The 15,733-nt window shown below is 39.1% G+C and overlaps 1 protein-coding gene across 4 annotated transcripts in view; it reads left to right on the forward strand.

Moving 5' to 3' along the window:
* The first annotated feature begins 2,681 nt into the window (after window positions 1–2,681).
* Window positions 2,682–15,733, forward strand: part of Tpx2 (TPX2 microtubule nucleation factor) — a 50,110-nt gene continuing 37,058 nt past the window's right edge. For 2 of the 4 annotated variants that reach the window (XM_026402143.2, XM_026402148.2), the window contains exons 1-3: window positions 2,682–2,768; window positions 4,594–4,702; window positions 14,620–14,794. In XM_026402143.2, coding sequence (XP_026257928.1) covers window positions 14,689–14,794 — 106 coding nt within the window. In that variant the 5' untranslated portion in view covers window positions 2,682–2,768; window positions 4,594–4,702; window positions 14,620–14,688. Of the gene's footprint in view, window positions 2,769–2,952; window positions 3,131–4,593; window positions 4,703–14,619; window positions 14,795–15,733 lie in introns of those variants that run through there. The other 2 variants (XM_026402147.2, XM_026402145.2) reach the window with 2 other exon arrangements.

A 15,733-nucleotide genomic window follows, 5' to 3' on the forward strand; every position in this document is an offset into this window, starting at 1 on the left:
CCATATAAAAATGACTATATATACCATATAAAAATGACTATATATATATATATATTTTTTTTTTTAACCTTTATTTTATTTTTTCATCTTTATGTCATGCTGAGGATTGAACCCAGGGCCCTGCACATGCTAGGCGAGTGCTCCACCACTGAGCCACAACCCCAGCCCCTACTTTTATATATTAATATGGTGAAATCTGGTATGTCAACTCTCTTTGTTGGGATTAAGAATGTTGTTCAGTGATAAAGTGCTTGCCTAGCATGTGCAAGGCCCTGGGTTCCATCTCTAGCACTGTAAATAAATATACAAAAAATAAAAATTTAAAAAAATTCCCCGTGTTAAAAGGAAAAGTCCTAGACAAATTTAATAATTTAGTTGAGCAAAGAACCATTCTTTCTTTTGGGTTATTTGGGATTGAACCAAGTGGCACTTAACCACTGAGTTACATTCCCATCTCTTTCTATTTTTTTATTTAGAGACAGGGTCTTGTTAAACTGCTGAGTGTGGCTTTGAACTCACGATCCTTCTGCCTCAATCTCCTGAGCTGCTGGGATTACAGGCTTGTGCTAATGCCCTGGCAGAGATTCTTGAAAGGGTAGCTGTCAGAACCAGAACAGGTTTTAAAACTCCAGAATGCAACATGATCAGGAAGCATTTATGGACTGAAAACAAAAAAGTGAGGTACAGAGATAGCTTAATTGATTATAGGTCATATTTTGCTTTATTTGAATCAGTTGGATGCCTGCAAATTGTTGAAGCTCTGCTACTGTCATTGACTGAGACAGCTGTTTGTTCTAAGAGTACAGTGTACTCCTAAATTCCTTTACCTGCTAACTAGGTCCTAGTTCCATATGTAAAGACTTCAGTGCTGAGCCATCCTCAGGCCAAATTTAATTTAGTACCCCTATCATTTTTCAACACTCAAATGCCACTTTATTTATTTTTTTGGGGTACTGGGGTTGAACCCAGGGGTGCTTTACCACTAAGCTACACCTCCAGACTTTTTTTTTTAATATTTTTTTTCTTTTTTAAAGAGAGAGTGAGAGAGGAGAGAGAGAGAGAGAATTTTTAATATTTATTTTTTAGTTCTCGGCGGACACAACATCTTTGTTGGTATGTGGTGCTGAGGATCGAACCCGGGCTGCACACATGCCAGGCGAGCGCGCTACCGCTTGAGCCACATCCCCAGCCCCCTCCAGACTTTTTTATAATTGTTATTTTTAAATTTTGAAACTGGGTCTTGCTAAATTGTTGAGGCTGGCCTTGAATTTGCCATCCTCATGTCTAAGCCTCAGGAGTTGCTGTGATTACAGCTGTGTGCTCACATACCCTGCTCAGATGTCACTTCTTGTGCATTTCCGCTTCTATATAAATTTACTTTATAATCATTAAGAAGTTCCAGCTGGGCCTGGTGGACACGCCTATGATTCTAGCGGCTCAGGAGGCTGAGGCAGGAGGATGGTGGGTTCAAGGCTAGCCTCAGCAACAGCAAGGCGCTAAGCAACTCAGTGAGACCCTGTCTGTAAATAAAATACTACAAAATAGGGCTGGAGATGTGGCTCAGTGGTCGTGTGCCACTGAGTTCAAAACGCGGTACCCTGCCCCCACCCCCAAAAAAGTTCCATGCCAAAACTTCTTGGGATTTACATTAGAATTGCCTTGAAATTTTAATTTGGAGATTTAACATCTTTAAAATAGTATCTCTCCATCCATTATATAACTTCATTTAATTTTTACAATTTTTTTAATATTTATTTTTTAGTTATAACTGGACACAACATCTTTATTTTATTTATTTGTTGTTATGTGGTGCTGAAGATCGAACCCAGGGCCTCCCACGTGCTAGAGGAGCGCTCTACCACCAAGCTACAACCCCATCCCCTTCATTTAATTTTTAATGGCTATTCAACCAAGTTTTATAGTTTTAATTCAGGTTAATTTGTTAAATTGTAGCTTTTGTTGCTATTATAAATAAGGTCTTTTTGTTGTTCTCATTATTTTCTAATTGATGATGTATAAAAAGAACAGACATTCTCCACTCAAATCCCATCTCCATTTATGGCAGTTTTAGATAGATTTACTCAACATTTCTTGGCCTGTGTTTGTTCCTTTATAACACGGGAATAACAAAGCCAAGGATGCATTTGGATAATGAAGACGAATCACCAAATAAACCACGACTTTCAGCTAGTTAAGATCAGGGGTAGGACTGGAGAAACAGGCTGAGAAATGCTTTCATGATGAGGAAGGAAGCTGGGGAAAATTTTATGTTGCATTTAGGAAACTGCCTAATGAAATGAAGTGAATTCCCATAAATATTCAAAACAACGCACAAATACAGCGACTAATTTTTAAAAATAAAATTGGAAAATATTTTCTTCTTGAATGCGTTGGGGAAGTCCAGAATGAGTGTCCTTCTGTGATCTTAACAGACTCCCTACTTCTTAGTTGGTACCACCTTTCCTAAGTAGCTAGAGCAGAGCATTCCGGGTTTTGTAGTAGAGGAGTTGTTCCTATGGGCTCACAAGTGCCCTGGAGACTATATGTCCCAGAAGCCTCTCGGGCCGGTTGTTTGCTCGTCCCTCCTCCTGACTTCCGGCGTCGCTGCGTTCTCAAGGGCCAATCGAGAGACTGGGATGGCTCGTTCTTGGAGCTCTGATTGGTGCATTCGACCAGGCTGCCTGGGTTCAAATTTTCAACGGTACTGAATGATCCCCGCGGCTGGCTGGCGGCGCTTGATTGTCAGAACCGTGGCTAGGCGAAGCGAGGTGAGCGGTGGGAAGGGAACTGCGAGCGGCTGGGGCGCGGGGCTTCCCTTCTCCCCGACTTTCGAACGTCTGAGAGGTCGCCCCCCCCACCCTTAGCCCTGTGAGCGTCTCTGGGCCGGGCCTCTGAGGCGGTTGCGGGGTTGGGGCGCCGCCTAGGCGGGGGCTTCGGGCCGTTCTTCTTTTGGTGACAGGGTTTTGCGGTGAAGGCGGCCTGGGAAACCGGGTGGAGAAGAATTTGCGGGAGGCTGTCGGCCAGCCACAACGTTAACGACCACTGTTATTGTTCCTGCGGCGCCAACCGGTGGGAAGCGTTTTGCGGACCGAGCCATCCGCGTGCGATTTTTCACTAGATTTTTGCACCAGTGAGTTAGGTGCTATTTTTCACTTTACAGAGACGGAAACCGAGGCCTACGATCTGTATAAGTTTCGAGAAGCGGGTGAAATAGCGGCTCCGCCCTCAAGAAATGAGGCGTTTGGTGAAGGAAAACAAAGGTGGTCGCACGCCACTACATTTCAGGACGATTGGGCTGGGGCTGGGGCTGGGGCTCAGGCTCTGGCTCTGCGGCTGAGCGCTCGCCTAGGACGTTCGAGGACCTGGGTTCGATCCTCGGCACCACATAAAAATGAATAAAGGTGTTGTGTCCAACTGCAACTAAAAAAAAAAAAAAAAGATTGTGTAAGATAAAAGGTTGTGCAAACATAATCGAGGGGGAGAGTGTAATGTCACTTGAATTCGTCTTGTTGGGAACTTACAGTTGTCCATATTTGCTTATCCCTTGGTATGAGTTACTAGTTTTGCCTTTCTAATTTCCTTTCTTAGAACATTTATAGATGTATAGGAGGGGAAAGGGAACCAGAACCAGGTTATAATATTGAAGAATTGACGTAACTTTTATTTTCTATTTCTTTCTCTCTTGTTCCTTTGTACTGGGATTCAGCCCAGGGGCGCTTTATTTCCCAGCTTACACCCCCAAACCTTTTTTTTTTTTAAATTTTTTTATTTTGAGGCAGGGTCTTTGTGTTACCGAGGTTAGCCTTGAATTAGCAATCCTCCTACCTTAACCTCTGTTTCTTGATATATGGTTTCTTTTTCTGATGTGAAATTTTCTAAGCAGTTTCGTAGCAGAGACTCCCCAAGGGATAGATAACTGGGAAGGGATTCTGATATTGTTTGTCAAGGAAAACTTGGTAAAGTAGAAAGAAATTAAAAGATTAATGAAAAAGGTATAAAATTATAAATAGGAAAGATAGTAAAAGTTTGTTTATATTTTAAGTGAACCTGATGTTTGAATAGATGTTAACCTTTAGGTGTTAGTGTTCCTAAATGGCAGGCTTTGGAAATATTGCTTTAATGTGAGACTATGGAATACAAAGACACCAGAAGACAGCAAATATACACTAAGAAGTCTAAGGATACGTTTACAGTGATGCAGCAGCAATCTGTTAAGCAGTTTGGCATGTTAAGAGGTCCATGATCAGAAGCAGCCTTTTCTGGTGGGGGGCAGGGTATGGGGTATTTAACTGAGGGGCACTCACATTGAGCTACATTCCCTAGCCCTTTTTATTTATTTATTTATTTATTTTTGAGACAGGGTCTCATTCAGTTGCTTAGTTAACTAGCTGAGTCTGGCCTTGAACTTGTGATCCCCCTTGTCTCAGCTTCCAGAGTCACTGGGATTACTGTGTGTTAAGTTATTGCACCTGGCTCATCCTTTGGTTATGTTATGATTCATGTTCTTTTATTTATGGACCCCTACTATTGTTCATTAACCTTTCTTATTACAAAGAATTTGAGTCTTTTTCATCACCTTTCTGCTATTTCCAGGTTTTTAACAAGAAATATCTTCCTGACTTCAAGATTTCAGGAAAGAGTATATTGCAACTTTTGAGTCAAGCCTGTAGGCAAGTGGATTGACAGACCCATTAAACCACAGGTAAGGTTGTGTTTACAGTGAGTTACATTAAAAAAGAAGGGAAACATTAATATGTAATGTTAAATAGGTCCCTTTACAAGGTAACATTTTGAAAGGAAACTTATGTCATATGTAAAAACAAAGAAAAATCACCCATTTTCCTACCTCTTAGATAAAATAAAGCTATCATTTTGATAGATTTCATTTTTTTTTTCTGTGCCTATATTTTGTTTTAAAAATTAGAAAATAATAAAAAAACTAAAAACCTTTGTTGCTTTTTATTTACATAGTAATTAGGTCATGAATATTTATTTACCCATGCTAAATTTTTCTATAATCTAATTTTAATGGTTATATGGTATTCCATTATATGATTCTACTATAGTAATTTACCCACTGAAATTGCTAGCCAAATTATTTTTAATTTTCAGAAACGCCAAAACAAGTGGCTGGAGCTGGGGCTCAGCGGTAGAGCACTCGCCTAGCTAGTGCGAGGCACTGGGTTCAATCCTCAGCACCACAGAAAAATAATAAAATAAAGCTATTGTGTCCAACTACAACTAAAAAAACAAACAAAAAAGCCAAAACAAGCCTGGCTCAGTGGCACACGCCTATGATCCCAGGGGCTCAGGAGGCTAAGGCAGGAAGATCGAGAATTCAAAGCCAGCCTCAGCAATGGTGAGTTGCAAAGCAACTCTGTGAGACCCTGTCTCTAAATAAAATACAAAATAGGACTGGGGAAATGACTCACAGTTCGTGCCCCTGAGTTTAATCCCTGGTACCAAAAAAAAAAAAAAAAATGCCAAAACAAAATTCAACATAAGAATGCTGGGTTTTGTTTTCTTTTCAGTACTAGGGATTGAGCCCAGAGCTTTGCCCATTGCTAGGTAAGCACTAAGAATGCTATTTTTAAGTTTTATTTAGAGACAGGGTCTCATGAGTTGCTTAGCACTTTGCTTTTACTGAGGTGAACTTGTGATCCTTCTGTCTAAGCCTCCTGAGCCCCTGGGATTATAGGTGTGTACTATAGCACCCAACTAAGAATGCTATTTTTAAGACTTTTGCTATACCAAATGTATAATCAAGTTATACTCATGATAACACCAAGTTGCCTTATGAGATTATGTTCATTTACATATCTACTAAAACAGTATATATTGTTATAGGCATACATATGTATATTTTTAAAATAGGTAAGACATTTGCATGACACAAAAAGCAAAACAATATAAAAAGTATAAATGCAAACTATAATTGAAACTATATTATATATACGTATATAATTGAAAATAACATTGAAATTATATTTATGTGATAGCACAGGCCTGTAATCCCAGCTACTCGGGAAGCTGAGGCAAGAGGATAGCAAGTTTGAGGTCAGCCTTAGCAATTGAGAGAGATCCTAACTCGGGATTCCACCTCTTGGGTCCCCTTCTTCCTCCAGGAGAAGTCTTTTCTGCTGTCCTTTAATAAACTTCTAATTTCTACTCTGAAAAAAAAAAAAAAAAAAAAAAAAAAAAAAAAAAAAAGAGATCCTAACTCAAAAAATAAATGCAAGGGCTAGGGGTATATCTCAGTGGTAAAGTACCCCTGGGCTCAATCCCCAGTACTATAATAGGGGGGAAAAAAAAAAATCTAGTCCTATCAGTTTACTTCTCCCTGCTACTCCAGGTTAAACAGTTTGTTAGATTCTTGGATTTTTTTTTTTTTTTTTTTTTTTGCTTGTGGGTATTTTCTAAACCAGATACCATTTAAAGTATAAAAATCTCTACAAGGCTAAGTATAATATTGACATTTGTTGATGCTTGTAACATCCTACAGCCTCCCTCAGTCCACCCTTATAAACTCTTGAAACTTCTTACTGTTGAATTATTATAATACTTTGGAATGCTACAAAGATTTCCTTTGGTAACTGCAAAGATTGGTGTCATTATTTGACCTAAATGAAACAGCATCATTGATTTTTGTATAGGTCCTACAGCTCAGGAGTGGTTTGAGATTTATTGAGTTCTATGCATAAATTAATGCAGTACTGAGTTTCTAATCTTTAAAATGGATAATATGAATTTCACAAGTTTGAAAGAGAAATGATATAAAAATATATTTGCTTTAGGTTTTTGGACAGTGATGAATTAGAACAAGTGTCCATGTGTCCTGTTCTGACTTCTGAGTGTTTGCACAGTGAGGGATTGTCATTGGATTTTAAATTGACCCAATTTTGGAAGCTTCATAGATCTGTTTCTGTAAACAGATCCGATTTCAACATAGAAGTTAGCAAACATAAATGTGGAAACCCAGAGTCCATTAAACTTTCTTCAGACTTAGTTTGTGACTTTGAATAACAGTTAAAATTGCACGCTGGATTATCTTGTAATTTACTGACTCTTGTTAATTCTTTATGTAAAGGAAAAAAAATGTAGGTGTTTTCTCTTGTTAAATGAATGTAACTCAGCTCTCTTTTGCTTGCAGTAATGTAACAGGATCTCTTATCCCTTGTGAAAGTAGGAGGGTGTTCCTGGGGAAATGGCACTGCCTGGATGGGACTATCTTAACTAACTATACTTCTAACCAAGTGTTGGCTTAACTGTGTTTATTCTGTTACATTACCAATTGCTTACCTCATGCTTTTCCCTCTAATAGAAATAAGCAAGACACATCTCACAAACTGGATAGTTTGGGAGCATCTGTCATACCAAAAGTCTTTGTTTTGCTAGGAGCTGCTAGTCCACTATTTCAGCCCTGCTTAGAATGTACCCTCTGCAGCTTTCCCCCACCCCCTCTGGTCCTGCACCTTTTGATTTATAGAGCTTGTCAAGTCTAGTTATTTTTGGTTTGAGAGTGAAGAGAGGCAGGAGGCAATGGGAGGTTAATTTCAGATGAATATGGAAATAGGTTACAATTGCTTCTTCTGCAGTCTTCCTCATGTATATTTGTCCCTATTTGTTTTTCCTTTCCATTTCTTCTCCCAGAAAAAGTCAAACCTTTATTTATTTATTTTCACAGCACTGGGGATTGAATCCAGGAGTATTTTTTCACTGACCTGCCTCCTCAACCTCCTCATCTTTTTAAAAATTTTTAAATTTTGAGGCAGGGTCTTGTTAAGTTGCATGAGTTGGCCATGAACTTGAGATCCTTTTGCCTTAGCCTCCTTTATAGCTGGGATTACCTTGGCCATTAACTTGAGATCCTCCTGCCTCAGCCTTGTTTATAGCTGTGTACTACCTTGCTTGGCTCAACATTCATTTTTTAATCTGTAGAACTCTGCAGGTCTCTTTGTCCTTTAGGTATCACTTCCATCAGGAAGCCTTCACTGACCCTCCTTCACTTTGTTCTCTGTACTTCCTGAGTGTGCTCTATTTATGCCCTGTTATTACAAGGATCATCCTGTATCCTATTTGTCTTTATTTCTCATTTGGCTGTGAGTTCCTTAAAGTCTGTTTTTTGGAAAGAAAAAGTGAGCTGTATGATATGATGGATTGGCATTTAGTAGGCAGTTTTAAAAGAACTTAACTAGATCATAACATGTGGGATAGGGCTTTTTTCCTCAGGTGAATTGCAGGATTATTCATCATTAATAACTATTTCTCCACTCAGAATATTTCTAGTTTTGCAGGAGTCTTAGCTGTGGCAGATTCAGATAATTTTGAAATATGAAGCTAATTCTCTTCTCTTGCTTGGCAACTTGGCTTGTTTGGGGGAATGTGGTTGACGCATGTCTCTTTTTTTTTTTTTTCAGTGGGACCTGTTGACAGAAATTCAATCTTGATTAAGGGGTGCAGGAAGGCATCCAGTTCCCACCATGCTTTTGGCTCATTTAAATGGTTGTCTTTAGCTCCAGCTAGTTCCATTTTCTGCTAGATCTTAAGGACTTTAATATTTGAAGTTTTTAACCTTCTAATATTTACTATTTATGGGAGAGATAGTGTGGTGAAACTGGCATGACCCAGCAGTTACTACTGGTTTTCTTTATGTATTTGTGCTGTTTGTTGTCATTGAAGAGAATCAGGGTTCTTAATTCATGTTTGTTTATTCCTATTTTTCAGGGAGTAGGGATTGTCTTATGCATTGGTTACACAAGACCAAAAGATAGTTTAAACAAAGTGTTTTTTTTTTGTTTGTTTGTTTGGTTTTTTTTGGTACTGGGGATTGAAGCCAGGGGCACTTTACTGCTGAGCTATATCCCCAATCCTTTTGATTTTTTTTATTTTGAGGCAGGGTCTTGCTGAGTTGCTGAGGCTGGCCTTGAACTTGCAATCTTCCGCCTCAGTATTCCTGGTCACTTACAAGTGTGTGCCATTGCACCCAGCTAAAAGCAGCTTTTTTTTTTTTTTTTTTTTTTAAATATTTATTTCTTTTAGTTATTGGTGGACACAACATCTTTGTTGGTATGTGGTGCTGAGGATCGAACCCGGGCCGCACACATGCCAGGTGAGCGCGCTACCGCTTGAGCCACATCCCCAGCCCCAGCTTTTTTTTTTTTTTAATACTTTTTTTTAAATATTTAATTTTTAGTTGTACACAATACCTTTATTTTGTTTATTTGTTTTTATGTGGTGCTGAGGATGGAACCCAGGGCCTCACATGTGCTAGTGAGCGCTCTACTGCTGAGCCACAACTCCAGCCCTAAAAGCAGCTTTTTAAAGAAGAGGTCATGTTAAGAAAATAATATTTTGGTTTTAAAATTTCACCTAACTGAAGATTAAGTATACTTGGGTTTGTATCTCTCACCCTTTATCCCTCACTAATAAAGTGCAGTCCTAGACCTCAGAGGAGAACCTTTGTGATGCTTGAAAAACCTGCTTAAATGGTTTCCCTCTCGGGGCTGGGGATGTGGCTCAAGCGGTAGTGCGCTCGCCTGGCATACGCGCAGCCCGGGTTCGATCCTCAGCACCACATACAAAGCAAGATGTTGTGTCCGCCGAAAACTAAAAAAAAAAAATAAATATTAAAGTTCTCTCTCTCTCTTTTAAAAAAAAAAAAATGGTTTCCCTCTCTTTTTTGGTATCAGGGACTGAACTCAGGGTTACTCGATCTCTGAACCACATCCCCAGCCCTGTTTTGTATTTTATTTAGAGACAGGGTCTTGGGGCTGGGGATGTGGCTCAAGCGGTAGCGTGCTCGCCTGGCATGCGTGCGGCCCGGGTTCGATCCTCAGGCACCACATAGGAACAAAGATGTTGTGTCTGCTGAAAACTAAAAAATAAATATTAAAAAAAAAAATAGAGACAAGGGTCTTACTGAGTTGTTTAGTGGCTCACTTTTGCTGAGGCTGGCTTCGAATTTGCGATCCTCCTGCCTTAGCCTCCTGAGCCACTGGGATTACAGGCATGTGCCATTGTGCCCAGCTCCATAGTCCCTTTTACTCTACAATGTCTACTCAGAGGTTCTCACCTCTATGCCATACTGGAGATCAAACTCAAGAGCAAGCTTTATGCCTCTGAGTTATACCTTTATCTCTTTTTATTTTGAGCTAGGACCTTGCTAAGTTGCCTATCTGATCCTCCTGCCTCAGTCTCCTGAGTAGCTGGAATTATAGGTGAACACCACTATGCCTGGTTAACTTACATCTTATATAGAGCAAAAACTATATGCAAAAGTACACACTTAGAATAAAGATAAATTAAAGGATAATGTTTTGTCTGTGGGAAGATTTCAGCTCAGAGCTTTCCTAGTATACTTAGAAAAGAATTTGTAATTTACCAAAGTTTTCCTTATGAATAATTTGTTGGGGATGTGTAGTTTTTTTATGTAGCAGAATTTATTTGCCTTTGTTTTTGTTTTTTTTGGTACCAGAGATTGAACCCAGAGGTGCTTAACCACTGAGCCATGTTTCTAGACCTTTTTATTTTGAGGTAGGGTTTCACTACGTTGCTGAGGCTGGCTCTGAACTTGGCCATCATCTTGCCTCAGTGTATCACCATGCCCAGCTTGTTTGTTGTTTTTTTGCAGCACTAGATATCAAACCCAGGGTCTTATGCATGCTAGGCAGGGGCTCTACCACTGAGCTACATCTCTAGCCCTTGTTTTTCTCTAATGGTTTAGTGTGATTTGGTTATCTATCTTCTTCTGAAGGGATGATTATAGGAAAACCCTGTGCATGAAAGAGACTCCAGATTTTAGATTTTTTTTTTTTTAAAGAGAGAGTGAGAGAGGAGAGAGAGAGAGAGAGAGAGAGAGAGAGAGAATTTTTAATATTTATCTTTTAATTCTCGGCGGATACAAGAAGTGTATGTGGTGTTTGTATGTGGTGCGGAGGATCGAACCTGGGCCGCACGCATGCCAGATTAGCGCGCTATCGCCTGAGCCACATTCCCAGCCCCCAGATTTTAGAATTTTTTAGATCTCATCTTTTTTTTGGTACTAGAGATTGAACCCAGTATCCTTTTTTTTTTTTTTTTTTTGAGATAGGCTTCATTAAATTGCTGAGGGCATTGCTAATTGCTGAGGCTGGCCTTGAATTTGTAATCCTCTTGCATCAGCCTCCCATGTTGCTGGGATTACAAGTGTGCAGCACTGCACCCAGCTTAAATATCTATTTTTAAATAAATTTGAGAGGCAGTGGATAAGAATAGAACCTTAATGCCTATCGGGGTTCAAACCTTGGCTCTGCTACTTCTTAGTTCTGTGACTGAATAAGTAGTAAATCTCTGGGTCTCAATTTCCTCACCTTTTGTGGTAATGTTCAAAATGGAAGATAATAATAGTACCTACTTTGTAGAATTTTTGTGAGGATTTAGTTAGTTAATAAGTGTAAAACACTGCTAATAGTGTCCAATGCCTTCTGGACTGCAAATGTAGATTTAAGGGTAAATAAATACTACTTAACTAGTCTTTTAAACTGAAAATGATACGTTTATTTATTTATTTATTTATTGTGGTGCTGGGGATTGAACCCAGGGCCTTGTGCATGGGAGGAAAGCACTCTCCCAACTGTGCTGTATCCCCAGCCTTAAAAATGATGCATTTATATGATAACAAAACATATTCAAAGAGCATGAATAAGCATATTGAGTATTTGACTATATGAATGAAACATATTCAAAGAAACTTTTCATATAGTGAAATTTTTTTCCCAAATTCATAAATCCCAGCTCCCTTCATAGACCCAACTACCATTAACATTGTCTTCTTCCACATATAAATGTACATATGATTATAGATTGCCTTTTTCCTCTTTAAAACAATGGGGACGCACTCTTTTTAAATATTTTTTTAGTTGTAGATGGATACAATATTTTTATGTGATGCTGAGGATCAAACCCAGTGCCTCACATGTATGAGGCAGGCTGAGCTACAACCCCTGCCCTCAGGACACACTCTTTTTCACTTGTATTTCTCACTTAATTATTCTTAGAACTATTCTATACATATTGCCACATCTGCAGTTACCTAATATTAAAGTTATTTAATACTTCATAATATAGTTGTGTCATAATTTATTCTACCAATCTCCTATTGATGGGATTTGTATTTTTTTTTTACTTTTTGAACAATGCTATATTAACTTTCTTATACATGCATAAGTATTTATAAGATAAATTTCTGTATTTGGCAAGACCTATCAAGAAAAAACATGGAAACTGCCCTCTAAAGAAGCTAACTGAATAGCTTCATAATTTTAAAAGAAAAGAGAGAATAAAAGGATGTGAGAGGTTAAACTTGAACATTTTTCCAGGTGTTTTTCAGCAGCATGCTTTGGTGGAATCATGAATTTTAGATGGCTAAGTGGGATTGCTGCTTGTTACATTCCTGCTTCTTCCCTCCCCCAGCTTTAGTTGTGTTCATTACATTCCTGCCTGGGAAGTGTTCCCAGTGACCTCAATTAGGCATTAAGATCATGGGAATCCAAGATTTTCCCATGTCTTCCAGCGTGTTCACAAGAACATGAAAACATCCTTCTTGTAGCAAGCCAGTTTTAACCACTGTAGTCACTGAGAAATTCTTCATTGAGGGTCTTTTGAATAGAAAAAGTGCTCAAGAAAAGGAAAGGTATCAGTAGGTCAGATGGCACTGATAATATCTGAGGATAGTACATTTCATAGTATTTGAAATATCGTCTCATTTATTTATGGGAAGTAGGTGGACAGGGAGATAATGACTGGCATGTAAATGTAGAAAATACTAGAGAGGCCTACTTGTTTTTGAAAGTTTGTGTGTGTGTGTGTGTGGTGGCAATACTGGAGGTTGAATCTAGGGTTACTCTTCTGCTGAGCTACACCCTCAGCCCTTTTTATTTTTTATTTTGAGACAGGATCTCACTAAGTTGACCATGCTACCCTTGAACTTACTATCCTTCTGCCTCAACCTCCCAAGTTGCTGGGATTATAGGTGTGCACCACAATGCCTGAACATTTTTTGAATGTATTTTTAAGGAAAGAAAACCTGTATTTGGCGAAACTGCATCTAGCTTTTAGTGTGTATTAAGTACTGTGTTAAGCTACTTAACAAATGGATGAGGTATAAATAAATAAAATCTGCTCCTGTGTTTAGGAACTTCAGTCTATTGGGAGAGACATTTGCATGGTTAACTAATATAAAATTGAATGGTATGTGCAGGGTATTGTGGTGTACACCTGTAATCCCAGTGACTCAGGAGGCTGAGGCAGGAGGACCACAAGTTTGAGGCCAGCCTCAGCAATTTAGCCAGACCCTTAGCAATTTAGCAAGACCTTGTCTCAAAATTTAAAAGGGATGAAAATATAGCTCAGTAGTAAAGAACCCTTGGGTTCAATCCCCAGTAGCTAAAGAAATAAATGTGTTAAAAAAAAAATTAAGTGGTGTGTATTAGATCAGAGATATAAACAAAGCTTGGATTTTGTAAAGACATAAGAGATTTGAATTGGTCTTTGGTAAGATTTTTTTTGGTAGATATAAAAGTTAAGATTGAGGGAAGATAATAAAATAATAAATATATAAAACACCTGGTGCCGCAGTCTGGCTGGGCACAAATCACAAGCCACTCAAGCAGGAACAAACTTTATTTCCGAACTCCCCTGAATGCCACATGGCCTTCTCCCGGACACACCACACACCAACCGGAGGAAATCCCCCTCCGGCACTTCCCCAACCAACACAACTCTCCAGGAATCCCCTCGAGAACTCCAAAGTAGCCAGCGCCTGAGGCGGACAGCAGGGATCTAATATACAATTGAATACACAGTTTAACATAACCATATCATCATCTCAATGGCTTGCTGGCATCAACCACTCCGTTCCAACTGTGGCACTCAGCAACCTGGCATAGCCAGGCACAGTGGTATACAACTATAATCCCAGTGATTTGGGAGGCTGAGGCAGGAAGATTGTAAGTTCCAGGCCAGACTCAGCAACTTAGTGAGACCTCAGCAACCAAAATAGAAATAAAAAGGGTTAGGGGTTATAGCTCAGTGGCAAAGTGCCCCTGGATTCAATCCTTAATTAAAAAAAAAACCAAAAAAACAAAGAAAGCCACAACACAACAAAATACACCCTGTACAGTACATAACATTGTGAAGTTCTCTTTGTAGTACCCAACATCTCAAAGAGTGTGTTCAAGTTACTAAAGCAAAAACCGGAACAACTAATTTTTAGGTTGATTTGACATAGAAATGCATATTGTCCAGATGATTTTCTGAATTGCAAAATTCAGTAGTAAAACCAAAGTAGTTGTTGGGGAATCAGTGCCTTAGATTAATGTGCAATCAAAATTTTTTTTTTTTTTTGGCGGTGATGGGTAACAGGGATTGAACCCTGGGGCACTCAAACACTGAGCCACATCCCCAGCCCTATTTTGTATTTTATTTAGAGGCAGGGTCTCACAGTTGCTTTGTGCTTCACCGTTGCTGAGGCTGACTTCGAACTCTTGATCCTCCTATCTCAGCCTCCCAAGCCACTGGGATTACAGGTGTGTGCCACTGCTTCTGGCTGCAACCAAATTTCTGAATCATTTCTTTCCTCAGAAAGTGACCTGTTGAGAAAAGTCATACATATACTGAAAAAAACCTGCTCTTCTGCATTAAGGGTGGACAATGTCACAAGTTACAACAACTTATTCTTTCGATGCTCCTACGGACTTCATTAATTTTACATCTTTGGATGATGAGGAAGATTCCGAAAACATAGATTCATGGTTTGGTAAGTGCTTTCTCTGGCCATTTTACAATTAGTGGCTTGATTTTCTCTGAGTACCTTTCAAACAGAGTTATTTATCTGGGCAGTGGTGCACATCTATAATCCCAGCTACTCAGCAGGCTGAGGCAGGATGATTGCAAGTTTGAGGACAGCCTGGCTGGGCAATTTAGCAAGACTTTGCCTCAAAATAATACCCAGCTAGGCATGGTGGCACACACTTGTAATCCCAATGACTAGGGAGGCTAACGCAGGAGAATTGCAAGTTTGAGGCCAGCCTTAGCAATTTAGCAAGATCTTAAGCAATTTAGCGAGATCCTATCTCAAAAGAAAAGAGGCTGAGAATGTTTCTCAGTGGTAGAGAGCTCCCCTGGGTTCAGTCCCTAGTACTGCAAAAGGTAAAACAAAACAAAATGAAAAAACAAAGAGGAATTAGAAGACAATTCTAATATACAAACCCCTTTATGCACCAAGATACTTTGTCATCCCTGACTTGATAGAAATATATTTGAATTTTGACCTACATGGGTTTGAACTGTATGGGTCCAGTCATACATTTTTTTTTTTTTGTAAGATTTGTGATAATTTAAAAAAAACTTGTCAATTGCAGAGCTTAGAAGTTTCAGAAAGTTCAGTATGCCATGAATGCACAAATTTTATTTTGGCATGGGAGGATGAATGGAAAGGCATCCTACCATTGAGCTACATCCCAACCCCTTTTTTATTTTGAGATGGGGTCTTACTAAGTTGCTGAAGCTGCCCTTGATCTTGAGGTCCTCCTGTCCAAGCCTTCTGAATTGTTGGGATTACAAGCATGTGTCACTGCTTTTCTAAGGAGCTATTCACACTTGCAGATTCCAAAATTTTGCTTTTGTTCATTGTACATTGTTCAGTGTTGCCACTTGTTTAGTGATAGTTTTCAGAGTTTCTGATATAATGTGTATT

The sequence above is a fragment of the Urocitellus parryii genome, chromosome 6, assembly GCF_045843805.1.
Source record: "Urocitellus parryii isolate mUroPar1 chromosome 6, mUroPar1.hap1, whole genome shotgun sequence".
NCBI classification, from domain to species: domain Eukaryota; kingdom Metazoa; phylum Chordata; class Mammalia; order Rodentia; family Sciuridae; genus Urocitellus; species Urocitellus parryii.